Source organism: Callospermophilus lateralis, chromosome 6, assembly GCF_048772815.1.
Source record: "Callospermophilus lateralis isolate mCalLat2 chromosome 6, mCalLat2.hap1, whole genome shotgun sequence".
NCBI lineage: Eukaryota > Metazoa > Chordata > Mammalia > Rodentia > Sciuridae > Callospermophilus > Callospermophilus lateralis.
In genome coordinates, this window is record NC_135310.1 from 143,433,151 (window position 1) to 143,460,646 (window position 27,496).

The window sequence follows — 27,496 nt, forward strand, 5'->3', positions numbered from 1 at the left end:
AGGGGTAGCGCGTAAAACTATTCCCGGGAGTGGCCCCCGCGCAGCGCGTGCGTGAACGGGAGGCCATAATAGATGCTGCCATTAAGAATCCGCGCAGCTTGCATTGCTTGGGGCGCAGGGACGCATGTGTTGCTGGAATTCAATCGTGGGGGGAATGCAGATTGGGCTGCGACCCACTGGGTTTGATTTATGAACTGTTACGCTAGCGATTGTTTACACATTGCATTTCAGAGCCCAGGCTCACCCCCCCTGCGGCGGGCTGCGGCCTCCGCCGGGCGGGAACCTGCTGAGCCACCCAGCTCTCCCTTCATCCTCCTCCCTTCCCTACACGCCCCTTGCCCCCGCCCCACGCAGCCCCCTCTCCCTCTACTTTCATCGAGATATCAGATTTCGATTTCATTGAACCCAGAGACCTGCTTGCAGTTGTCCCTCCCCCAACCTACCCTCTGCCCGCGCGGACCCCAGACCTGGGTCTCCTCCTTTCTTGTTTACTCTGGAATGTTTACTTCTTCGTAAGGCCATGCGGGGCCCCTGAATAGGAAAAAGTGGAAGCAGCTCGACTGCCAGATCAATAGGGCCCCGTCTCCTCGCCATTTCAGCTGAGCTGTCTTATTAATTATGAAAGGATTCACCTGATCCCTGCCAGGGAACAGTCTCTGCCCCTCGGCTGGAACCCTTAATGGCGGTTCCTTCGCAAGCTGCCTCTGGCCACCGCAGAGGAAGAGGCGAACCGTGGTTAGGGACGGGCCTGGAAGGATCCTGGTTAGGGCTCAGACCCACCTGAGGTGGGGGCAGCTGGCTGGCCACTTGGCATTGCGTCTGCCAGTGCCTTTCCCCCTGACGCACAAGCCCAGTTTCTCCAGTGCGCACCTAGAAGGGATCTCTGCTTTTGAATGAATACATTTTAAAACAATTTCCCTTCCCTCCTTTCAAGAATGAGGAATTTGGGGGTCGTGGCAAGGAGTCCTAGCTAAGGAGCATCTGCTTGAAGACTTCAGGTTATCCAGTGACTTTGTGAACCCGTGAATTAATTGATCACCCGGCATTGTATGTCCCTTGAGGTACCCAGAGAACTTGGTGGAGGAAACAGGCTCCCAGTAGGAAACAAAGCGACACCCCCATTTCAAACAATAACTTTTATTTTATACTTCTCTATACTTTGTAGCAAATCTTTTTTTGCTGAATTTAATTTATAATAAACTTTTAAATTACATCTCTCTCTTTTTTTTAAAATCAAGGCTCTTTTATGTCAAAATCTTTTTTTAACTATATTTTAGATTAACATTTAACATCCCCCCCTTGTGATCTATACCACTGGATATTCAGGTATTACTGTATGTGTAACAGCTAAAACGAGAGAGGAGGGAAAATAAAGGCAGTGGATTTGAAAGATGCATCAACAACAGCAGGTAAAGCTAACCCCTCAGTGACCTTAGCAGCCTTGCTTCTGACACCTTTGACCATGATGCCAGAGTGCCACAACCCCTTCCTCTCTCCCTTCTACCCATAAAAACCTAAAGCCAATAATCTGTCATTTTGCTTTCTGGAGGAGAAATGTGCAGTGGAAATGATCAAAACAAGATACTGTGGAAGAAAGACGTGAGCGTGAATTATTCACCATATGCTTCCCACGTGGACATCTCTCTTGAATTCATTCCCCTGGCCTTCTCCTCTCCTCGCTTTCCTATTAGGAGGAGCCCATCATTTTTCATGTGATTAACATGATTATTATAGTAGGTGGCCCAGGGCCGTTCCTGAGATTCTTTTGCCAAAAATAAGAAATAAAAATTTTTAAAAAATGGGGGTGAGTTGCCGTTTTCATATTTTTGTGTGAAGACGGACTAAAGCTGAGGTCCGATTTTGGCTGTGCTTGCTCGCTCACTGATTGGTAACATTTGGCAAATTAAAACACAAGAAATCAAACGAAATTAAAAAAAAAAAGAATCAGGATTTCCCACAATCCTATATGAGTGTTTTTTTTTTTTTTTTTTTTTCAGCATCACAGAGAATCACAACGTCCCCAAAGAACGAATGGATCTTCCTCTCGATTTCCGGGAGCATGGAGTGAGTGTGGGTGGGCGCGGAGGGGAGCTGGCCCCGCGCTTAGAAGGAAAGCCAGGTCGCTAAAGCTGCCGAGAGAGACACCAGGAGCACTTCGAGCGTTGGGAGCAGGGGCCCCGCCGCCCCGTTGCCGCTGCCGCAGAGTTCGAATAAGCTGCCTTGGATGTTGAGGTTTTTGGATTCTTTTCTCAGTTTATCCCACATATCTTTCGCCCCTTCCTGGCAATCCGTAAGGGCTGTGACCGTGCAGCTGTGGAAATCCTCCCAGTATCTGGCGAGGAACAGAACAAAAACAGAAGAAGCAGGATCATTTGGGGGCGCGGGGAGGACCCTGGACCTGCGCCCCGGAGACTCCCCGTCTCACGGCCTCCTCGCCCATCTGCCAGGGCGCGCCCCTTCCTACCTGCTCTCGGCCGCCCTGGCTCTAGGGCTGCGCCAGGTCGCGACTCGTCGTCGGACCTTGGCTCCTGCCAGAAGCGCTGTCAAAGCGGCTCGGGCGCCCCTTCACCTAGGTGGCTGCGCCTCTAGGTTGCCTGTGGCGGGTTCGGCAGCCGGGTGGCCCCCGCTGCAACTGCGCTGGCACACCTCGGCCTTCGCCAACAGATTGCTCGCCCTCCTTGGGGAAGGCTGGGAAAGCAGTGCTAAGCCTTGCAAGCTGCCGCCCATTAATGCCTCTTAGCTTGCAAGATGGGTTACTGGCTCGGTACGGCCCTCCCCTCTTGGCTTCTCACATTCTCCTCCCCCTCGCCCCTTCTGTCTCCCTCCTCCTCGCTGCGGTACTCTCGCCTTCGCCCTCCACCTCTCCCACTCCCACCCCCACCTCCGCCTTTTGTTTCCCGTTTCTCCTCATTTTCCCTCTCTTCGGTTTCCCCTTCCCTCCGTTTTTCTTCTCTTCGGTCCCCCTACTTCCTCTTTCTCTGCCTCTCCACTTGCTTCGGTCCTCCGAGGCCCTCCCGCCTTGCCCTCCACAGTCCCGCGGCTCAGATGCCATCCAGAGACTCCTGCCTGCCTCTGCCCTGCCCAGGTCGGTGAGTGGTAGTGCCCGGGCACCTGGCGCCTGCTCCAGGGCCTTCTCCCCCCCAGGCCTGAGCGCTGCCTGCTTCCTCTTCCAGTCTTTCAGGTGGGCTTAGACCCCAGAGGTCCTCTCCCCCACCGCCTGCGGGGTGTAACGATGCCCACCGTTGCCAGCCTTCTAGGACCCGGCTCTTCGTCCTCCCCTTCCGGTCACTTCTCGCAGCAGAGCTTTTAACAGCACTTCCTCCTCCCAGGCTGGGCTGAGCTCCTAGCCCCGCCCCCACAACCTTCATCCAACCTGTCTTTCTTTTCTTTCTTTCTTTCTTTTTTTTTTTATTGTCCCCCTTTCTTCTGAAAACCCAAAATAGATCCCGAAACTAAATATAATCCCAAGCCGTGATCGATTCCCGGGGCGCTGTCTCCTTTCGGAGCTGGGTCGATCTGTGCGTCTCGGTAACTCCAGCCTGGCTCCCGCTTCACCCTGGCCCTGGGAGTCAGAGAAAACAGCAGCAGCCCTCCAGGCGGCTTGGTTATATGTACTCCTCTCTCCCTCTTCTGTTGCCCGCCTGGACTGTAAGCATGTTGAAGGCAACCACAGTGTTTGATTTATCCTTATTTGCACTCCCACCCCATCTTCTGGCTAATAGGGAAGTTGTAAATGTTTGTTGGGTGGCCTTGGTTCAGACTGTCTTCTCATGACCCCTGTTGAGTCTCTAGTTTATGAGGACTAAGGAGGTCAGGGTGTAGGACTTTCAGGATTGTAATAAATAGCAAGATTTTGGCACACCAAGAAACCCAGGGACAGCTCTCCTGCGGAGCTCCTGTGTAATTGCACCTCCCAAAGGATTTCTAAATTACTGCTTTCTTTATGTACCCCAAGATGGGGATAGGGCTTTCCTAGAAGAAGGACACACTAGAGAAAAAAAAAAAATCACTTGGGGGCTGGGAGAGGTGCACTTTATCCTGTTGAACAATTAGCACCACCAAGTGAATGTGAATGAGGCCTGGGGCCAACTATGGCCTGCAACCTCAGGGAGGGACCCTCCTCACTCCAAGTTTTCCAGGACCAAAGTCCTGCTAAAATATTTAAATAGCTTAAAAATTCCAGAAAATGGCAGAGGCTTTGGTAATTCCTTTATATGTAACCTTGGCATGCCTTAGGAGATACATTCTTACTTTTAACCAGACATTTGGACTTAAGTATTTGTTCCTACTCTGATAAGAAGCCACTTAGCGGCTGTGGCTCCAGGTGGGTAATAGGGTATTCAGGGAAGTATGTAGCATGATTGACCTCCATTCAGTTGTAATTGAAATAAACTCTTCCCAGTTAGGGAGAGAAGACTTCTTCACAGTATAAAAAGAAACGCCTGGAAAATGGTCATTTCAACATCTGGGAATAAGGGATACCTCTTGCCTTGACTTTATCGGAAGGGTCATTATAGAGGTGGCAGAAAGCAGCTGTTTTTGAAAAAAATAAAGGCAGTGTCTGTTGCAGAGGTTGGGGAAATTTCTAAGGTCTGCAGCAGTTAAAATGTCCCAGGTCCGCTGCACCAGTGCTGTGCTGGTTACCTCATTCGCTAGTGGGAATAGACTTTCTAGCTAATCTCTGAGAAAACACTGCTGGGCCTGGCCATGAAGTCTCTCTCCCCTTCCTTTGGGCCTGCGGCAATCTGGGGAGACAGTGCAGATAGGGGAAGGGGTGGAAAAAGCATGGAGGATGGCTACCTCTAGCTTAGGAAAGGACTACAAACTCAGCACAGTCACCAGACAGCCCAGACATTCTCCTCTTGGACAGTCATTGCTACACAATAAAATTATTTCAGCCCTTCTCCCAGAAACTGGAATCCTGTGCCTCCTTGCTTGCGCTGCATTTTCTTGGTGTGTTTTGAAAGGGCCATATATCACTGAAAGTGGAGATAATAGGCCAGTGACTATAGCCTCTAGGTAAATCTAAAATTACCCCCAAAAGTTTGTCCTCAAACCCAAACCAACTGTTCAGGGTATTCAGCAGGTCACTTATCCTTGAGAGAGATAAGAATTAAGGTTTGCCTCAAAGCAGAGATGCTGCGGAATGAGGAACTGGCAGCAGGGTTCCTTGCCCCAGGCCTTCTCTCAGGTGGATTGGGTGCATGCACCTCATGTGAGCCCGTGAGGCTGCTGGGAGCTGGAATCAGGCCGCTGGTGGGAGTTCTTTCTCTGTAGTCCACCCCAGGCTATGGAGTTTCCTAAACCAGAGGACTGGGCCTAGGGACCCGAGGGCTTGTCCGCAGGCCTTGGCCTGGGGGTGAAAGCCAGAAGGGGAGAGTGCGGCAGATTTACTCTGGCACTGTACGCCTGCTCAGGCGGGGAGTCGCGGCACTCTGACCTCAGCAGCGCCCCCAGAAGAGAACCCCAGCGGACCAGAGAGGACACTTACGTGCACACGGTCTTGATGTTCGTCTTGTCATCCAAGCCCTGCGGGTAGTTGGCCATACTGTCGCCCAGCTTGAGCAAACAGTCCGAAAAGCCCTTAAAGACCGCATCGCACTTGCCCGCTGCTCTCACGGCCTGCACCAGGTACGCTGCGGGGAGGAGGGTACACCGGTCAGCAGCGCCTTGACCCTGCCCTGATGCCCCAAGGCCCGCCCGGGCGTCCCCGACTTCTTGCTGCCTTGCCCCATGGAACTGTGTCTCCCAGGGCCCAGCCTCCGGGAGCACCGATGTCAAAGGTGACCGAAAGACTTGGCCTGGGGATGGCCGCCATCCACCAACACGACTCTTGTGCACACCGTCTGTGTGTGAACGGATGTGGGTTGAGTGGGAGAGAGGAAAGTCCATTCCTTCCAGCTCCCTCCTGAATCGCGCTCTGTATCTTTTTCTGTTTCTATCGCCCCCCTTTTCTCACCTCCCTCATCTCTTTTATTTCTCTGTCTCCTCACTCCCTCCTTCGTCTCCCAACACTCCCCCAGCAAGCCCTGTCACGTCTCTGGCAGTGTAATCCTCCATTTCTGAGGACAGAGAGGGGGTCTGGACAACAGAGTGCAGGGGCCAGGCTAGCCTAGGAAGGCTGACGGGCGCGGGGGCAAGCATCGGAACCAAGGCCATCTCGCGCCACAGCCCTTGGGCGCCCGGTCCTCGGTGGGCGCTCAGAATGAATGGATGGATAAAGTCTCTGGAAGCCACTGGAGGTCACCGAAATGGATTGTTTCATTATAAAACCGATGCCTACCGTGGACTCTGTTCCGCGAGAGACCCTTGGATGCACTCGCTTTTGCCCCACAGAAAAAGGCAGTTTACATTTCCCAAGACCCAGTGGGATTGATTCATCCCGGCAGTCAGGGCCACAAGCCGGGGAACGGATGTGTCTGCGCGGGTGGCCCCAGGTCACCGACACTATCTCGGGTTCCCTGCTTCCTTCCACTGCTTCTGTCCGCCACTCACCTCCCCACACACTCTTAGCATCCCGGGAAAGGCCCGCCACCACTCGGGACAACAGCGGAATTAGACCTTTCCTCTCCAGGTCCCAGACAGGCTGCTGAACGCCCGGCTGGCGGCCGCCTGGGACTCGCGGCCTCTAGCTTCAGGTTGCGTCAGAGGGTGGGGGGACGGGATGCAAGACGGGGCGGCTGGAGAAAAGGAGGAGAAAACCCGGGCGGCACAGAGTTCCTTGCTCCTGGACTCAAGTCCACCAAACCCCGAGGATCCGGACCAGAAACAGGCTCCAGGCCTGCGGGCGCTGCGGTGGCCATTCCTTTCCACCCTAAGGCCAACGAAACCAGCCTGAGACTGGATACCTAGCGGCCAAAAGCACTTGGGGCTCCAGGAAAGCGCTAGAGAAGCCCAAATCTGCGCGGTTGGGGCGGGGAGAATGTAGGGTGGCTCTTAGACTCGGCCTCTAGCTCCCAGGATTCGGTGCGCAAGCCTCCTCCGCAGTGTCCTGGCCGCTGCCGCTCGCGTGTGAATGTGTCCCGGGAGGACCGTGCACCTCTCCCCCCTCCCCACGAACACACTCCCCCACGCATCCTCTTGTCCCCGAGCGCTAGGCCAGACGCAGACCAGGGGGAAGGTGATCGAACCCGCAGCAACCTCCCAGAGCTCACGGTGTACAAATTGCTGCAGGAAGAGCGAGGCGGGTCTTGCGTTTTATAATCCGGAACGGGAAATGCTGGGGAAGGGACCGGGGTTAACTTCGACCTCAGCTGGGGCAGATGCGTAAACCTTCAGAAACCTCCACAAAAATTAAATGCCCTTCCTTTCGACTACAATAACAGCAAATGGCACACTGACGGTATCTCCTGAACAAATGAATATTTGTGATAATAAAACTCAAAGTGGAATCAACCCTGTGCATCATCCTCTACTACGTTACGCACAGCGTTGCAGCGAAGAAACAAAATACAGACCACCCTCCCCCTCTGTCCCAGGTCTCTCCTCACCCCTTACCTCCACCCCTAAAAATTCGGTGTCGAAAAAGAGGCCCCTAAGACGCACTGACAATTTTTAAAACGGGAATTGGGGCTCGCTGGGGGGGGAAGCGTTCTGTCACGTTATCTTTCCTTTCTAGGCGCTGCTAGAGAAGACCCTGCAAACCGCGCATGTGTGAGTGTGTGCGTGTGTAAAATAAGAAGTCGTGAAATTTTCTGTATTTTGCAACTTTGACTCCTTGGGCTCTAGCCTGCACCAGGAGGCCAGAGCCTGTGCACGGGACAGATTTTGCAGGTGCACGCGACCGACCCTAGTAGGTCGCAGCCCGTGTCCCTTGCAGTCCTTTCTGAACCCGGTTTCTGCAAGTTTGGGCAGGCGACTCGGGACTTCTCTGTCCTCCTAGTCCCTGTCTTGTGCGGTTTCCATTCGTTCATTCATTCGTTCGACCTCTCATTCATTCCAAACTTCCTCCCACCGCATCTTCATTCGTTCACCACTCTTTCCTCTTCTCCGCCCCTCCCCAACCCCCACTTTTCTTGCCAAATGTCAGTGATTTGGGACAGCTCCCAGGCATGAATTAATAAAGACTTAGGCTCTTGTGCAGGAAAGGGCAGACATTAGGGGGAAAAAATACGTTCAATTTCAACTCCATAGCCAACAAGCGGTCATTTTCAGTCTGAGGGTCATGTGTTCAAAACACATCCCTCATGCACAACTGCTTTTTAATTTTTTTTAATCCTCAAAGTAAGGTTATTTCCCACTGAGAAAACAGCACAAACCTTCTCGGATTAAAACCCCTGTCTCAAAAACAATTACCTCTCCTGTTCCCTAAAAATTCTCCGGCTAATTGCAAAATGCCACATGCAATTATTTGCAACATTTAAGGGATTTGCTGCCTTTAGAAATGTTCTTTATTTATTGCAGCTCTTTGAACTAATGTCAAATATTCAAATCAACCAGACTGGAAGCATTAAGTCATTCCTTAGAATTAAAGGAAAACAGCAACATCCTGCATACACACACACTAACATCCTATAATGTTCTTGGGGAAAAAAAAACCAAAACAAACAACCAGATCCCTCAAAAATCATGTTAAGTTCATAGAATCCCATTGCAAAGAATCAATTTTAATGTCCAGAGAACCCAAAATCCTGTGTCCTCCACATTTCACATACAGGAAAATTGTTTTGTATTCTTTTTCTTGCCCCAAACCAATTCCCTAAAGCAGCCCCCACCAAAATACTGCAAGGATTTGTCTGCAAAGAAGAATGCTACAGTCTGAATTCATAGGAGATAACAATTCCCTCCATCTCAAAAAAAAAAAAAAAAAAAAAAAACCGTTTGAAGAGTTTCTATTTTTTCTCTTGTCCATTCTATTAATAACCTGCTTCACTTTCACTTTTAGGCCATGTTAATTAATGTTCTGAACCGGCATCAAAAAAAGAATTTTTCTAATGCCTGCTGCCATAATGTTTTCTGCATTCTGGATGGAAAAAAAAATGTAAACTTTAAAAAGCCCCATGGCAGTGTAACTACCAACTTCAACATTCCTTAACATAAAATGGTGACTCAATAAATCCGTCCACAATCAACCCCAAACAAACAAAAATAACAAACACCCGACATGACATATTGCAAACACTTCTTAACCATTTCCTATGTACAAAATGCAGACAGTGTTGGATAAAGTAACAGGCAAACGTGTCTCAAAAAGTATATTCACGTATATTTGGCTCAGTTTACCCTCTTCAATGGTAAGCATAATAAAATATGTGATCTAGAGTTCCTGGTCGTTCTCGATTTGCTTCTGAACCGAGTCTGCGGTGCCCGGTGTAAATGCTGCAGCTAGGATATGGGGGGAGGGGGCGAGAGAATGACAAAGTTCTAAATGCAGCAGTTTCAGCGGAGCCCTGGAATATCTTCGCTTTCTGCACATAAACTTTCCAGTCCTATCTGGCTAGCCATCTTTTCCCTGAATTCACCTTTCGACCCTTCAAAAATAGTATCTTGCAGTATCTCAGTATTGCATTGCCCCAGAGAGCACCGAACCGGGTCTAACCCCAGATAGGAAAGCAAAAATGGATGGGCGCTTTGGAAGAAAACGGCGAGGGGGACGGTGGACCTCCTCTGGAAAAACCACCGGCCGGCCGGCCGCACAATTTTCCTGGAGAACGTTTGGAGTCTCTTTTTCTTTAGAAAAATTCAACCCGGGACGCCCAAGTCCTCGGGAGCCAACGCCACCCACTCGGGGTTTTGCAGGTCTTTCTGCACCCCGGGGTGGCTGCAGGGCCAGCCGTCCGCGCGTCCGCCCCTCTGGCCGGGACTCGTTGTCTCCGGCCGCCCGCCGAGAGAGCCGGTCCGGGCGGCCACTTACCTATTTGCACCGCGAGGATCAGTGAAATGTATCTGCCGTTCAACTTAAGTCCCATCCTACGTTTAGTCAAACCATTTGCGACCGCAGACCTTTAAATAGTTAGTTTAGAGAACGCGGGGGAAAGCTGGAAAATAGGCATTGCCAACAAGTTCCCGGAGCGACGGAGACTTTATGCACGGGGAAGGCAGAGGGAGGAGAGAAAGAGAGGGAGCGAGGAAGAGACCGAAAGAGAGGTGGAGAGAGAGAGAGAGGGAGAGAGAGAGGGAGAGAGAAAGAGAGAGTAAGAGAGAGAGAGAGAGAGAGAGAGAGAGAGAGAGAGAGAGAGAGAGAGAGAGAGGAAGAGCTGGGAATGGTTCACTCCATTAGGAGGGGGCGGAGGAAGTACAGCCTCACGCCCACGAGCAGGCCTGACGTGGGGGATGACACGGAACGATTTTTTTTTTTAATATAGACACCTTGGTAGAGAATCGCCATTTATAGTCATCAGAAGCTCAAATTAATCAGATATCTCCAATTAATGTGCGATCCGAACGAAATCTTGTCTCCTGGGGGTGACCGCTTCCCCCATCTCAGCGACCGCCCCCGCCTCCTCCTGGTGGCTGGGCCCCTCCAACCCCGCCCCCTCCCTGCGCAGAATGGGGGCTCCCTCTCCCCTCCCCGCCCGGAGCCGGGGAGTCCTGGCGCGCCCACTCGATTGTTTCAACCTGCTCCCCCTCCTGCAGCAGCTACAGTGAATCCAGCCCCCTTCCTACGAAGCAGCAGCGAGGTTTAAAGGAGCTCAAGCCAGAGAGGGAAAAGCGGCTAAGCCAACGCTATCAATTCCAAAGCCCCCAATCGGCCTCCCGTCCCCCGGCACTTGCCTACCCTCTTTTTTCTCCAACCCTGCAGCTGAGCTCTGGGCTCAGCTTGGAGCGCGTGAGCACACAGCTCGGCCCCCGGCACGAGCATACACTCACACACATGCGCCCACACACACTACACGCGAGCGCGCGCACACGCCCAGGCTCCAGGGGTTTGGGCCGCACACGTGGGACCCCCGAAATATACACAGCGTGCCCTCTGTGGATTTCACCACTCACAAGACCCGCCTGGGCAAAAGGCTGCTTCACAAGACACAGTGGACACCTATATTGCGGGGGGTGGGGGGGAGGCAGGGCACCGGGAAAGAGCCTCTGCTGACAATTTTTCGGATACTAGTGATTTACAAACTCTAAGCGCTTTAGGAAATTTCCAAGGCAAGCGCTAGTGTGCATTCTTGTTTCTGATCTTGATGCGTTTCTTGGGGTTGGGTCCCACTCACACGTACACACACGCACACACGTACATCACGTACGCACACGCACACCCGGACCCGTATACACCTGCACTGTCTTTTGAAGATCCCGCACAGACCCTGTATAGACGCAGCCTACTTAATCTGCAACGAAATGGTTCTGCAGTTGCATTTGTGCAAAATGCTGCAGAAGACACACTCAGTCGAGAATGAAAAATAGTTATTTCCTTTCTAAACGCTGTGAAGCTTTGGGTTTCTTTTGACTTCTTTTTCTGTGCTGTCTCCCACTCCCAATTCCTTCACCAAAGCTTAAAATTCTAATTTCTTTGATGAAATACTACAGAAGGCATCGAATAATTTTTCCCTTAAGCCTGGGGGGGGGGGGGAGAAAACGATTCCCCCACATTTTGCATATGACAGAATGTCAAGCTATGAAATAAGGTAGAAATGCAAACGGATTAAGGGGATATGGCATGAAATTTGTCTCTCCAGTGTGCCACTTGCATGCCCATCTTGGCTTCCCCATACACAGTCATTTGGAGATGCACAGACAGAGAAAGGGAGAGAAAGGTGCAAAATAAGGAGGGGGGGGGCGGTGGGACAGGCTGTGAAGGGTGAGGGGCTGACGCGAGAGCCGCAGGGAGTCTGATTGCAGCACCGCGTTCAGCGGAGCGCCTGCTCTGGTAGGCGGCTTCCCGCGTGCGGGGAAAACCACAGACCCCTAGGTAGCAGCCCAGGCCCTGGGGGTGGAGCCGCGGAGATACATTGCCCCGCCCCTGCTGATGTCATCGGCCGGCGGGCGGGGCGGCAGGGGGGCTCGCCTTTCCGGCGTCCCGGGGCGCCGTGGTGGCACCGGTGTTTCCTTTCCCTGCTGGCTCCAGGGCTCCGGGAAGAGCTGGGGAAAAAAAAAAATGGGCGTGTAAGGGGCGGGCCGCGGACTGGTGGCGAGAGGGGGGCGTCCCTCGGACCCGCCCCAGACTTCCTCCAATGGCAGAGCGGGAGGTTGGCCCGGGGGTGGGGCCTCCAGGGGTTTCGCAGCCCCGCCCGGCCTCTGCTTCTGCCCCTCCCGTCGGGGTCTGGCGCTCCAGGCCCGCTCTGCTCTTCCCTCTCTGGTTGGGAGCTGAGTCTCCCCCAACGTACTCAGACCTTTACAGAGCTGACTTGGGGCGGCTTAAGATTTTTTTTTTTTTTTTTTTTTTTGCCTTCAGTGACCTTGTCTTCCACCGGGGATCTTCCAAAACGTTTTCTGAGGATGCCCCGGGATTCTCCCTGGCCAATCTCTGTTACCCTGAACTTGAAAGTCTTTAGGGGTATGGGAGGAAGCAGCAATGAAAAGCTAAGTAAAGCTGAGAGAAGAGAGTGCTGGAGAACTGCCGCCCGAGGTGACCCGCGCTTGCGCACGGTCCCGAACACCTGGGGCGGGGTGTGTGTGTGCAGCTGGGGCCTGGGCGCCGCGCCGCCGCTGGGTCCTGAGCAGGCTTTTCCCTCCTGACTTACCTCCCCTGCATCCTAGCCTCCCCTTGCTGATATGGGTCTTTGTAAAAGTGATGGAGTGAGAGACCAGCGGAGTTAGTACTGTCCATCAACGGTTTGGGGGATGAATAGTTGAAAGCAGAAGCTAACGGTGTTTTTGTTAGCAGTGGAGGCTCCATGCAGACTTGGTTCTTTCGACTTCTTTAAAGGTTAAAGCAATCCCTGGTTGCCAACTCATGCTGGCTATTTGGAAGCATTGGGGTAACATCCCTAGTTAAAGCTTGGCCATGGAGAACATTGACTCTTATTAATTTGAAAAGCTCATCCCATATCACATTTGAGGTGAGAGACACATTTAAGAGACCAGTGAAGGACAGAGAAACTCAGGTCGTAGACAAGATTCAGATGACCTTTGGTGTCTCCCACACTTCTCAGGGCTGCAGTTACCTAATCTGAAAAAAACGAAGACAGGACTATTGATGCAACCTCATAGGCTGTTTTCAACTTCGAAATTTCGCGAACCAGAGCTTTTCTAGGTGGATGGATATATTGTTCAACAAAGAAAAAGAGGAAGAAAGGAAGGAAGAAAGAAAAAGCAAACTTTGGTGCTGTTTGGTCCTGCATGTTGAACTGAGGGAAAGGAACCCCCTAAAGTAGGTCTGCATAATTAAGGCATACATATGCAAAACTCTTTTATCTTTAAAGCTACTAGGAAGAGACCATGCTTAATTGTAAGCCTGGTAGGCACTAAATTTCGTTTCTCCAGTTCAGGTTTTTACCAGCCCCAGTTTGGCTGAGAAGTAAGTATATGGTTGATTCCTCAATTTGGTCCATCAATCCATCATAAACAGACTTCCCAGAAACTGCCATCTCAAAGATATCACCTTGAACTTATTTGCAAGAGCAATTGCCAGGGCCACTAGGAAATTCCATCTCTGTCTTCTGGGTCAGAAAAAATCCTCTGCAATATTAGAATAGATGGGTCTAGCAATATGTCTCCCTCAAAAATTCAGTTGCTCATTTTTTTTACCTTCAATTAAAATCTTTAATCAAAATATGAATGTAAATGTGTATAGCCTTTCCAGCTGATAAAACTATATTATATTTTAGCAATCTCTAAATTAAGAAGGGAGTGAAATTTTTATGGAAATATGTTGGTAGGGATCACATTAAAAGTCCACTTTGGAAGGCCTGTGTGTACCTTTGCATGTGCTACTTGATAAAGTGATATTTTTCACTCTTTAGTCGTGAGACTCCAAAATTAGTTGAAACATTTAGGCTTGATATCTATGGTTGATTGAAGAAACCTTATTTTAACATAGAAATTTGAATTCTTGAAGCGAATGCTGTATTTCAAATGTATGTGAGGAATTAGCTTTCCTGTTAAAAATAAACATTTTTTTTAATGGAACATACACACAGAATAATGTACAAGGTTAAAATGTACAGCCTGTGGATTTATCACAAAGTGAACATTTCTGTAGTCCCCACTCACACTGAAACAGTCGGAAGAGAATTTAGCAACTACATGTGACCTGTATTCCCACACAGGTCCAGGAGCAGAATGGGCAGAGAGATTGTTGTGACAGTTGGAAAATCTTGGATGAGGTCTGTGAATTAGGCAGTAGTTTTGTACCAGTATCTGTATCCCAGTGGAGGGCTGCATGCTAATTATACTGGACTGTGTCTTTGTTTGGGAGTGATACATATTGGAGTATTTAGGGATGATGAAACATCTGTTGCTAGCTTTAAAAGATTCAGAAAAGAAATAGTTATACTGGTGATAAATAAATAGACAACAATGGAACAAACAGTCAAAGGTTAATAGCTGGGGAATCTCTAAGGGAAGGGGCATTTGAATTCTTTGTATTGTTTTGGATTTTTTTTAAGTTCCAAGTCATTTCAAAATTAATTGTTTTTTTTTTTTTTTTTTTTTTAAATCAACTCCAGGTGGATTTCAGACTTTGCTATGGTTTGTATATGTTTGATGTGTCCCTCAATGGGTTCATGTATCTAAACTGAATCCCCATTGTGAGATATTGAGAGAGTGGTAGCTCCCTCTGACTGTGGTGTTCAGATGAGAGGCCCTTGGGAAGTGATAGAATTAGGTGAGGTCATTAGGGTGGAGCTTCTGTGACTGAATATTGGTGGCTATAAAAGAAGACACATACTCCCTGTGTCTTTCTGTGTGATGCCCTTTGCTACACCAGGACTCTTCCAGCAAAAAGGCCCCCCCCCCCCGCCATGTAGCCCTCAACATTGGACATCAAGAACCATGATCCAAAAGAAACCCTTTTGCTTATGAAGTTATACTCAAACATTTTGTTATAGTAATATAAAACAGTCTAATACAAAGACCTAACTGACCAAAACAAAGCTTTCAAATACTAAGTGAAACCTATAAAGATTTTTAAACCTTAAATAAGCATAAAAATGTGAACTAAAAAAGACTGATGTTAGAGTCTGTAAACAAGTCAGACTAGTTTGCTGTAGCCGGACTGCGGCAGACTGATAAACTTTATTATATTGAATACAAAATCGTCAATTTACATCTTAAAGAAAATGAAGAAGCAAATTACCAACTGTCACAAAAAATGGTATAAGAACTTAAGAACTTTGTAAATCAATATTTAAAAAGCATGTGCGCACACATACACATATTTACACATTCACTTACACACACAAATGAATTTCTCAGAAAAGAAAGCCTATGTGGTTTATTTTAGGGCTGCGGTTAAAATGTTTTAACATTAAAAAATCTTAATTTTTGTATCCTTTAGGTTCTACATTTTTTTTAATATTTATTTTTTAGTTGTAGTTGGACACAATACCTTTATTTTATTTGTTTATTTTTATGTGGTGCTGAGGATTGAACCCAGGACCTCACATATGTTAGGAGAGCACTCTACTGCTGAGCCACAACCCCAACCCCAGGTCCTGGATGGTTTTTAATATGACTGGACTCGTATAGGATGACCTCCCTGTGATCTGTCTGAAGTTTTAAGTTTTATGCATTGACCACTCTTGTATGGTGGGATTACCTTTGAGAGGAAGCTGTGTTCTCTGCCCATGTCATTGGGATGAATAATGTCACCCACCGGTGATGTTAACTTGGTGTGATATCTGCCAGGTTTCTCTTAAATTCACGGTTTCCCCCTTTGTAACTGATGAGTCCTTTGTGGGGAAGTATTCTGAGATACACTGATATGTTAGTCCTCCTCTGTCTTCCTTCCAACAGCATTTTAACCTCTATTCACTGCTCCTGTCTGAAATCACCGCATCTGGAGTGATTAATAAAAGGTGGTTTTCTATTTTTATTATTTCTTCTAAACTTATTACTTGGCATTCTACTACAGGAAATAGGCTTCCTTTCTTATTCATTCGTTCATTTGTTTATATTTGCCTGGACTCATGTATTCCTATTGTATTAATGTGCTATAATCCATTTTTAATCTTTATTTGGATGCTCATGTTCCTCTATTCAGTGAGGGAAGTCCCTTCAAGATGATTTCTGTGTCATTTTCATTGGAATGAATGTTTTAAATCACTAGGTAACAATCTTTTTCATATCTGATAATGCTTTTGCTAAAGTATATTTTATGTAATATTAAATTAATTAAGCCCGATATTTTGGGTTTTTCTCTGATGTTTATATATCTAATATGTCTTTTTTTTCTTTATGATTTTAATCTTGGCCTTATCTTTATACTTTAGATGCTTCTCTTGTAAGTAACATATAAAGATTTTTAAAAGCTCAACAAGAGATTTGTATATTATATATTTGTATTTCAATTAGTGTGTTTAATCCATTTACATTTATTGTAATTATTGATAGACTTGGTTCTACTATCTTATTTATATTTTGGCTTATCATACCTTTAAGCTATACATTTTCAGATATTTAAAAATATTTTGAATAGATACAGATATATTCTACCAAATAAAACATGACATTTAGTACATTTTCCCCTCCCTGGGTTTCTACCTACTGTCAATACTGCCATATTTGTCTTATGTAGGCTTTTAAAAATGTTTTATTTTTGAAGTAATTTTAGGCTCACAGGAAGTTGCAAAAATTAATACAAAGAGGTCACGTGTACCTAGTGGTGATCTCTTACATAATCATAGCACATTATCAAAATTAGAAAATGTGATATAATTAACTAGACAAAGAACTCACTGAGATTTCACCAGCCTTTTTTTTTTCTTTTTTCCACACATGAAATTTGGATGTATATGTGTGTTTAATTGTGTAACATTTGATCACATACATACACTTAAATAACCACTTCCAATCCAGGTACACAATTTTCTGTCACCCTGAAGGAATTCCCCTTTTATAGTCACACTCCATCTCTCTTTACATAACCTTTGGCAATCACACATTTATTTTCCATCTTTATAGTTTTCTCATTTTGAGAATGTTGTATTGATGCAGTCACACAGAGTTTCACCTTTAAGAATGACTTTTCCATTCTGCCATCCACGTTGTTGAATGCATCAATAGCTCATTGTTTTACTGTTGCATAGTATTTCATGGTATGGATGTACCAAAATTAGTTTAAGTATTTATTGAAGGAGATGTGGGGGTGTTCCCAGTTTGGGCTTTTGTAAATAAAGCTGTTATGAGCCTTGTCTGTACAGGTTTTCAAGTGAACATAATTTTCATTTCTCTAGACATAGAAAAATGCCAGGTATATGATTGCTGGGTTAGATACCATATTCAAGAGAGCCAGTTCCTTTGCATTTGGTATTATCACCATTTTTAGATTTTAGTTGTTCTAACATATATATAGTGATGTCTCACCACGTTTCCATTTGCTTTTTCCTAATGTCTAGTAATGTTGAACATGTGTTTGTGTACTTATTGGCTATTCTTCTATCTTCTTTAGTGAAATATCTGCTTAAAATTTTTCCTATTTTTGTTAGGGTGAGATTGCAATAAGTCACTGAGTCGATCTTAAAGCAGGGAACTTTATTCACCAGTTGGGCATCTGGATTCACCAGCTGGTGGGCCAAGGGGTAGGCTGCAAGCCCACACCCTTTGACCCTCTCCAGGGTTTCAGTTCACCTTTTACAGTCCAAAACCATAACAAGGCATAAGTGGCTGTTGCTATGGTTCAAAACCATGAACAAACCTCATGAGATCTAAAATCAAAAGCAGAAAAGAGAGTGGGCCAAAACATCCTTTGTTGTGTACAAGTTAAAGAATGGTTACAACTTCTAGACAATCAATCTCTGACAGGGTTCATTGTCCAAGAAAAATGGGAACCAAAGAGAGAACACTTTTACATTGTATAAGAATTGCCATTTTGTGTTGCCAGACATGCTCTGCTAAGTAATTGTTGATACAGAGGCTGGCTTTCCCTGGGAGAAGCATTTCTTACCTGACGTGGAGTCTCAGGGCAAGATGGACTCCATGTAGCCTGTCCCATAACATTTTTTAATTTTATTGTTTTCTTACTACTGAGTTGAGAAAGTTGTTTGTAGATTTCAGATGTGAATCTCTTGTTGAATATATGATTGGCAAATATTTTCTTTTAATTGGTGACTTCTTTTTTTTTTCCATTTTTGTTCTCTGCATAGAGTCTTTTGTAGAACAAAAGTTTTAATTTTCATGAGAGGCAATTTGTCTGTTTTCTCCTTTTATGTCTCATGCTTTTGATATTATGTCTAAGAAGTTTTCACCTAATCCTGGGACACAAAGAATTTCTCCTACATTCTCTTCTAAAAATTTTATAGTATTACATTCACATATCATATAACCTTTTAAGATTTAGAATTTTAATTTTGGCTATCATGGATGTTATTTTATCTTTCTTTGATCTTAGATCTATTTTTATTAATCTATTTTAAAATAACACACTTCAGTGAGGTATTTAATCACCTTTAATTTATCTATGTTTTCAGCATTTCTTGAATGGTTATTAGAGATAAGAAAAACCAAATTGTTGTTCCTAGTCTCTGACAGAGTTACTCAGTGTAACACTTCTGGGAGCAGATATATAAGGTCTCCCCTCACCCCAACCCATCAAGTAATTCTCCCCTGGACCCCAACTTCATGTCCTATAATTTACTTCAGTTCTGACGCTATCTGCCAGAGATAATATCAAATCCATAAGTTAAGGGCTCAGTTCCACAAGACTGCCCCCACTTCAAATATCAGTAGTAAGAGGAATGCTGTCATTTATATGCCCAACCAACTTGCTATAAATTAATCAAATACCTCTGGGATTTGTTAATTTGCAAGAATGGCTCATAGAAACTCCGGGGAACACTTACCCGTGTTTATCTGATATAAATGATATAGGAAAGAGATGCATAGAGCTCCTTATATGGGAAGTGATGAGAAGCTTCTGTGCTTTCTATCTGCCACCCTCCAGTCACCTCCATGGGTTGAGCAATCGAAAGTGTCAAGCCTTTAATTATTCCTGGATTTTTTGGGTGGCTGACCTCTGTCCTGAAGCCATCTAGAGTCTTCCAGCCACCAGTGAGCTCACTGGCATGCAAGAGACAGTCTCATCTTTCTGGAGAGTCCAAGGGTCTCAGTGCTCTGTACCAAGAACCAGAATCATGACGATACTTCCTCCAAATTATTCATCGAAGACTATTTCCATTATGTGTTTTAATGACAAAAGCTTGTGACGCTTTCTCAGTGTATTTTTTTTTTTTATTGTATTAGAATGATAGCTTGGCCTTTCCTTCCACACTTGGAAAATGTGAGTCCATTGTCCTTTTGAATTTAGTGTTACTGTTGGAAAATCTGGTGTCCATCCACCTTCTGTTCCTTTGTAGATAGCCTTCTGTAATCTGTATGCATTCTTGGAATATTTTTCTTTATCTTTCTTAAATTTCACTAAAATGAGTTTAGTTGCGACTGTTTTAATGTCTCTTGTTGGAATCCTTGGAATTTTCAATCCGAGTCTTTATTTGGGGGTTTTTATTTCTGGGAAATTTATCTCCATTTTCTTCTCTCCATTAAAATAGCTCTTTCGTTTAGAACTCCTATTAACTGGACGTGGAGGAGATTATTTTTAGAGTTTTAGTTGAACACCTTTGGAGATTTGTAGGCAGGGGATGGGAAAATGAATATCCTAGGCAAATTGGTCCCCACATGTTTTTCTCAGTTCCTGACTAGCATCACTTCCAGTGATGCCCTTATTTTACTCCAATGGACACTTGAACCAGAATTACAAATCACAGCAGGTGAGGGGGAAGCTGTGGTTTTTCAAGGAAAGGGCAAGAGAGGAGCAAGAGCAAAACTTTTTGGTTTCATCCTCCTAGACTTTTCAGGGTTTCTTGTTCACTGGCTCAAAACACCACCCAATTGTCACACATCTAAACAACTCTTCTAACCTCAAGAATTTGCATAGTTTTCTCTCTAATTTCTTCAGGGTTGGCCTTGGGTTTGGGAGCCAGAAGCTTTGCTTATTCGGGATCAGCATATTTTGGTTGTCTTTTTGGTATTTATTTACAGCCGAACTGAAATATATTTAGAGACCATATGTTGCAAGCTTTCAACTTTTTTTTTTTTTTTTGCAAAATTTTCTCTGTGTGCTTTAAAAGAATATGTATTTTATAATTTCTGTTTTTAGTGTTTTATGAATATCCATCTTCAAGGTAAATTTTTCTGATTGTGTTGATCAAATATTCCCTCCTTAAACTGCAACATTTTATATGTTAATTTGACCAGTTACTGAGAGATTTGTTGTTAATATATTATGATGACTTTGTTTTTTGGTTTACTCTATCTTTTCCTATTATTTTTGTCATCTTTTACTTTGAATGAAACTATATTATTAATTCTTATGTGTGAGGTGTGAGGCTCCTAATGTGGTTTTGATTGCATTTTCCTGATGACTAGTGATATTGAACATATTTTGCATATACTTATTGATGATGGTATATCTTCTTTTGATACATGTCTACTTAGGGTTTCATGTTTTGTTTTTGGTACTATTGAACCCAGGGGCACTTTTCCACTGAGCCACATCCCCAGCCTAGTTTATTTTATTTTATTTTTTAAATTTTGAGACAGCATCTCACCTTGTTCAATTACTGATTCTGGCTTTGAACTTATGATAGTCCTGCCTCAGCCTACTGAGCCTCTGGGATTACAGGTGTGCACACCCAAGTCCAACAGGACTGTGCCCATTTTTAAATTGGATTATTTCTTTTATTACTGTTGAGTTTTTGTATTACTTATTTTTTATATTAACCCCTTATCAGATGTATGGCTTGTACATATTTTTCTCCCATTCTGTAGGCCATTTCAATACTCAGCTTGTTAATTTTATGCAACGCTCTTTGTCTCATTTTTGCTTTCATTTTTTGTGTTTTTAAGGTCATATCTAAAATGTCAAAAAGCTATGTCTGATCAGGTGCATGCCTGTCATCCCAGCAGCTTGGGAGGCTGAAACAGGAGGATTACGAGCTCAAAGGCAGTCTCAGCAACTTAGTAAGACCCTAAGCAACTCAGTGAGACCCTATCTCTAATAAAATACAAAAAAGGGCTTTGTTCAATGGTTAAGTGCCTCCGAGTTTAAACCCTGGTACCAAAACAAAAACAAAAACAACCCTAAAAGCTTTTTCTTTATTTATTTTGCTAGATTTCTAGTTTCAGGTTTTATATTTACATCTTTAGTCCATTTTGTGCTGATTTTTATGGATGGTGTGAGATAAAGTTCTAATTTTATTCTTCTGAATGTGTATATGCAATTTTCCTAATATTGTTTATAAAAGAGACTAATTTTTCCTCCTTCATGGCACCTTAGTCAAACATCAGTTGATAGTAAATTCATGGACTTATTTTGGGCGATGTTTGATTATGTATCTTTTTATGTTCTGTTTATTTTGTGGTATGTTTTTTAATCAGGTTGTGTAATCAGTTTTTCTCTTCTTGTTCAAGTTTGCTTTGGCTATTCTGGGCATTTTGTGATTCCTGCTTAGTGTATATTCTATATATACCCCCACTTTCATATTTCCCATCCTTCTGTTTTACTATGTCTCATTCTGTGTATTTTTTGATCAGTTTTCCATTTTGTAAATTCTCTTTATCTATGCCTACATTGTTGTTTAATGAATCTAGTAAGTTTTGATTTCACCCATTATTCTGGATGATAATTTTGTAAGAATTTCTATTTGTCTCTTTTTTTTAAAAAATAAGCCTTTTATTTTAGAGCAGTTTAAGTTTTGGAAAAGTTTACAGGAAATTTGTGAATCGAGTGCAAAGAATCAACAGATACTCCTCACTCAGTTTGTCCTTTAGTTATTACATCATATTTATATGGTGTATTTGTTATAATTACTGAAGTTTGTTCTTTATCTGGATTTCCTTTGCTTTGACCTCCTGTAAGTCATGTCCCCTTAGGTCCTCTTGGCTCTGGATAAGTCTCAGGTTTTCGTTGTTTATCATCATCTTGGAGTTTTGAGCTCTCTCCGTGGGGCCTTTCAGTTGAGATTCATCGTATGTTATTCTCATGACTAGACTGTTGCTCTGAGTTTGGGGAAGTAGATTGTGGAGACAAAGGGCCATTAGGGAATAAATACTACCAATAGTGACCATGATGTACTAAATATCTGTGACCTCCTGCAATTCATATTTTGAGCCCCAACCCCAATGTGGTCATATTTGGAGATGGTGCCTTTGTGACCTGGCACTTGACACTCATCTAACCATTCGAATTAGATGTGGTCATGAAGGAGGGTACCTCTCTAATTTGTAAACATTAAAGTTCATTCTTTGTGCTATAGAATCCATGCATTTAGACAAACGCAGATTGGAATTGATTGACTTCTGTGAGTTCCCCTGTTCCCCCTGCTCTCTCTTCCTGTGCACACCCCAAGAAAGGGGAAGGGAAGGGGCCAGTAAGACAGGAGGAGAAGCCCCAGAATGAATCCTACCTTGCCGGCACCTTGATCTTGAGCTTACCACCTGGAAGACTGTGAGAATGTTGTTCCAACCCCCCGGTCCATGTGGTGTTTTGTAAGAAATGAGTTATCGCTGCTCCTGTTAACTTTGATCACCTGGACAGGTAAGTGTTCATTACATTTCTGCACTGCACAGTTACATAATTTAGTCTCTCCTTCCATCCTGTATTCTTTGAAGAGAAGTTGCTATGCATGGCCCACACATGGAGTGGGGAGTTAGGCTTCCCATCCTTAAAAGTGACTTGGGGAGAATTTCTTTTACACAGGATGTTTGTCTCTTCTCCCTCGTTTATTTATTTATTCAGTCATTTATTTACATCAATATGGACTTACTGGCATTTACTTTATGGTTTGGGTTATAACCCAACACTACTCTACTTTATTGCCCAAATTGCTCCAGCTTTGACCACTGGGAGAGTTTTCATCTGACTGTGCCTTCCACGGACATACTCTATAATTGTGGACCTTTTTTCTCTTTACTGGAAGGAACATTTCCTTGCCTCATGGCCTGTGAATTTTTCCAGGTTCATCTTTTATTTCTCATGTTTTGAAACTTTAATAAAACTTTACAATCTTCTGATTCCTCCACAGCTTGCCAACTGTCACTTTGCAGTGATAATTAGAAACCAGATGCACAAAGGTAAATGAGATTCACAGTATCTCCACCCCAGTTCTAGAACCAGCAATTTCTTCAAGGATCTATGGTTCCTATTACTAGACAATGTTATTAGAAACCAAAATCTTGGCAGTAGGTGTGCACGTTGCTATTGAGGTGTGTCATTGCTTCTAGGCACTCTCAGGTGACTGAGAAATGTATTTTAAAATATGTGTCTATACCTGTTTATATATATTTTGCTGGGTGACCATGTATATCTATGTTAAGTTAAACATGAGTTTGTATGCTGTCTCCAACTCTAAACTACCACCATATGGATTTTTCTAGCCTCCTCCCCTTGCATTTCTGTCACCTCCTATTCCAGCAGTGAGACATTTGACCCCAACTGCCTGTCACCCATTTACCTAATTGTCCAGTTCTAGTGAGCACATGGAGTGGTTTGAGAATGGTTGACCTGAACCTCCCTGAGAAACAACTTTGACCAGAGGGTAGTGCTTACGTACAGTTCTTCTTGCTGTTCATCTTAGAGATTCCACTCAGGTCAAAGTTACTTAGGTCAGCATCTTTTCCCATCACCCCTTTTGATGATATTGTTTCATACATCAGTCATATAATTAAGCTCTTTTGACCTATTCTTCTTTCCAGCCTAGGTTTCCTTGACCTCCATAATGATTTAAAAAAAAAATTTGTACACATTAAAGTTCATTCTTTGTGCTGTAGAATCCGTGCATTTAGACAAACGCAGATTGGAATTGGCTGACTTCTGTACAGCTTCAGAATCCTTGAGAAAAGAGAACAACCACCTCAGACAACTCTCAACTTGAGGCCCACGGTGAAAACCAGAAGCCTTTATGCAAGCAATAAAAACGATGCTATTTCATACAAAAATACTGCAAAGCACGTATGTAATTTTTTATGTTCTATACAAATTAAAATGTAGATTAAAATATATAAAAAAATACAGGTGAAATTAGTGTCAATAATATATTTTATTTAACCCAATATAGAAAAATATTATTTAATATATTTAATGTATAAAAACTGATTAGTAAGCTAGTTACTTTATTTGTAATAAGATTTCAAGACCAGTTTGTATTGTACACTTCTAACTCAGCTCAGCTCAGGATAGCCACAATTCAGGTTCTCCTTAGACAGGCACATTGGCTGGGGGCCACCTTATTGGGACAGTTAGTTTTAAAGATTTAAAGAGACCCTTATGTTCAGGAGTCTTATTTTATACTATGATGAAAATGAGAACCGGAGTTTAATTTTAAGGTATTAGAGCTAATAGAATGAATTTATTGGCTTGCTCGGTTTCAGGTTAGGGCTTTGTTAAGGAAAGAGTGGTTTTCTCATGTCTGGGGTGGAGACACTGGGGTGGATGAGCCTGATAATATTTGCTTGAGAGGATTGAACTCTCCAGGCCTACCGAAGCATTTCCATACAGGGAGAAAAAAAAACCTTCAAAAATTTTGAAATCCCTCCAAAGACCTCACCCAGTACAGGTGTATTGTGAGACTGTTCTCATTCTCAGATTTAAATCACTGTGGCTCACTCAGCTCAATATTTCCCACCTTCTCGTTGCAGGTGGCTGAGCCCACAGCTTGCAGGAGGCCCTCCCATTTGTAGAGATGAGAGCCCGGACGTGTCAATGTTCCTCTTTCTTTGTTATTTTACCTGCTGAATGACCTTATTAGCTGTTTTCAGGGAATTTATTAAAAGTAGCAAAGTAGTAGTTCCTGGAAGGATGAACTCAAACTAGAGGAAGGTTTAAGAATGGCATGGGTCGTGTGGCTGTTTGTCACCACACACTGAAAGCGTCACCTGCTCCTCTAGATCACGCCAAGGAAAGAGCAAGCGCTCCTAACAGAGCCGGCTTGGTGTCAGATATCTTTCCTGCTCTCCAAGAATTACATGATATATTTTTTTAATTAAATTCAACAGATTCATTTGTCTGAAATGTGCTTTTATCATATGATTATTTTCAGGAACTCTAATTCTAAGAAATGTGATTCTGTCTTCTAGAACCTGTGCTGCTCAGACACCCAGGCAAGGACCTTCACAAATGCCAACGATTATTCTGTGAAGAAGAGGGAAGAGAGCCCAGCTGGCAGGGACGCAGCCACCACAGGGGCGTGCTGGCTTCCTCCTCTGTCCACGATGTGAGGCTGCGCTCCAGCACAACCCTGATGGAAACATTTTTGGACAAGCTCCCTCTCTGTCTGTGGGTAGGAAGAAGCTCCTGGTAATCAACTTTTGGGAGTCAACCTGTCTAACCCTGTCGAGACACTCCATCGAACCCCGCCCGTCACCACCAAGACATTCCCGATCATCATGAATCATTGATTAATACCAAATGGAAAGCAGCACCTCACCGGTCGCAGCCTGGAGTCAGGCTGACCGACGTGGGATGGAGTTCGGGCTTCCTCCCTCCACGTTTTCAGAAACTCTGGCTCTCATCATTCACGGCCCTGGGCTTCAGTCTCCTTACCTCTGAAATGGGGATGGAGATATTTACTATGGGGGGGCTGTGGAGAAGGGAGGTGTGAGACTGGATCAGGAGAGGTCACTGGAGGGGGTGGAACCGAGGAGAGAGAGACCCTCCTTTGCCTGCTCAGGCGTCTGTTTTCAGACCACCACGCGTGCTCCTCACTCCGGGAGCCACGGTGCAACACTGTGGTCTCTCTGCCACTCAACTCCCTGCAGGTTCCTGAGATCCTGGTACTTTCTCCCAAGTGAGTCAGCTCACTGTGCTGTCAGTCAACTCTCATGATGGCAAATGGTCCTTTGGTGTTTCTGGGAAGCTCCTGAGGTTGGCCTGTGTGCATCTGTGGATGGCTTGCTGTGCACCTGAACGTGGAGTCTACCCTACAGTTTGCTTCCCTCTCTCTTTCTAGAGGTAGGGAGTATCATAGGTCAACCCCAAGATTTAAATTTGGAATGAGAAGTGAAAGACCCATTCCTATGGCTTTAGTGTGGTTTGCTCCCAAAGGGTCACATGCTGGAAGCTGGGTCGCCAGTGTGGCAGTGTTGACGTGGTTGGAACCTTGAAGAGGTGGACCTGGTGAAAGGGAGGTGATTCCTGTTGGGGGCTTCACCTTCCTGAATGGATTCATGTTCATCTCATCAAATGGGTTTGATCCCATAGAAGTAGGTTGATTCATGTAAGAATGGATTGTCACAGGAGAGTGAGCCTGACTCCTCCCTACTCTCTTGCTTCTTGCCTTCCCACGTGACCTTTCTCTTGGCACGCACTGTTGCCACATGGTGCCATCTGCCACGAGGTTCTCACCAGAAACCAGTGCCGATCCCTTACTTTTAAACCTCTTTTCTTGTAAAGAACTCAGCCTCAAGTATTTGGTTATAGCAACTCAAAATGGACAAAGCACTCCCTTAGGCCTGAAGCTTATGCCTTCTCTCTCTCCAGTCTTTATTAAGTAGTTTTCTGTGAAGTGAGAGTGTTTTGCCTTGATTAATGAAATTCTTTTTTGTTTCCCATTCAGTTTTAGGCTTCAGCATATGCTCTGATGTTTAGACCTTGGATAATGGAAGGTATAAGAGCACCCCAAAGCTCCTAATACATAGAACATACTGCTGAAATAATGTGTGTGTGTGTGTGAGTGTGTGTGTGTGTAAAACATGTAATCCTGGGTGAATCCAAACCCCAAGGTTTATTGAGGGAGAGTTGAATGGAGAATTTGAATGAGTTTGAAATAATGAGCTAGGATTCGGTTATTGATGAGACACTATTTCAAAATGAATAACTCAAACTTTGAGAAATAGACTGATGCTAGACTGTGGTCTAATTGTTTTGCTTTGCTGGGATTATAGGAAGTAGGTGTTCAGTTATATCTCCATTGAAAAGATAGGTTGAAGTCTTAACCTCCAGTTCTTCACAGTGTGACGTTGTTTAGAAATAGCGTTTTTACAGAGGTGGCCAAGTTAAAATGAAGACATCACAGTGGGTCCTGATACGGTATGACTCACTGGTTTCCTAATAAAAAGAGGAAATTTGGAAATGGATACAGGCATGTACAAAATTAATATGATTAGAGACATCTGTGCGTCAGTGAAGTAAAATGTGGTGTAATGCACTCACAAGTCAAGAACACCAAAGACGGCTGGTACCCACCAGCATCTAGGACATGGGCCAGGACAGGCTGTCTCTCACGGCTCTCAGAAAGACCCGACCTTACAAGTAAGCACCTCGGTCTTGGACTTTAAGCCTTGTACATGAGGCAACACAATTCTGTTTTTTAAACCACACATTTTGTGCCACTTTGGTATGGCAGCCCTGACAGATGATTACAGAGGATAGTGCTGACGGAAGGTGTGGGACTTTCTTAAAAGG

At 44.8% G+C, this 27,496-nt stretch overlaps 1 protein-coding gene across 1 annotated transcript; it reads right to left on the bottom strand.

Moving 5' to 3' along the window:
• Positions 1 to 1,121: 1,121 nt before the first annotated feature.
• Positions 1,122 to 10,162, bottom strand: Nrn1 (neuritin 1). Its single transcript, XM_076859152.1, has 3 exons — positions 9,854 to 10,162; positions 5,492 to 5,636; positions 1,122 to 2,332 (listed from the first exon to the last, which is right to left on the bottom strand). The coding sequence occupies exons 1-3, from the start codon at positions 9,906 to 9,908 to the stop codon at positions 2,104 to 2,106; spliced, it is 429 nt and encodes a 142-aa protein (XP_076715267.1). The 5' UTR covers positions 9,909 to 10,162; the 3' UTR covers positions 1,122 to 2,103.
• Positions 10,163 to 27,496: the final 17,334 nt, after the last annotated feature.

Excerpts from the sequence above, each read along its gene's own strand:
- Nrn1 (XM_076859152.1), bottom strand. The coding sequence starts at position 9,908 with ATGGGACTTAAGTTGAACGGCAGATACATTTCACTGATCCTCGCGGTG. Across the intron at positions 5,637-9,853 it reads GATCCTCGCGGTGCAAATAG|CGTACCTGGTGCAGGCCGTG; the intron begins GTAAGTGGCCGC and ends TCCTCCCCGCAG. Across the intron at positions 2,333-5,491 it reads AACATCAAGACCGTGTGCAC|ATACTGGGAGGATTTCCACA; the intron begins GTAAGTGTCCTC and ends GTTCCTCGCCAG.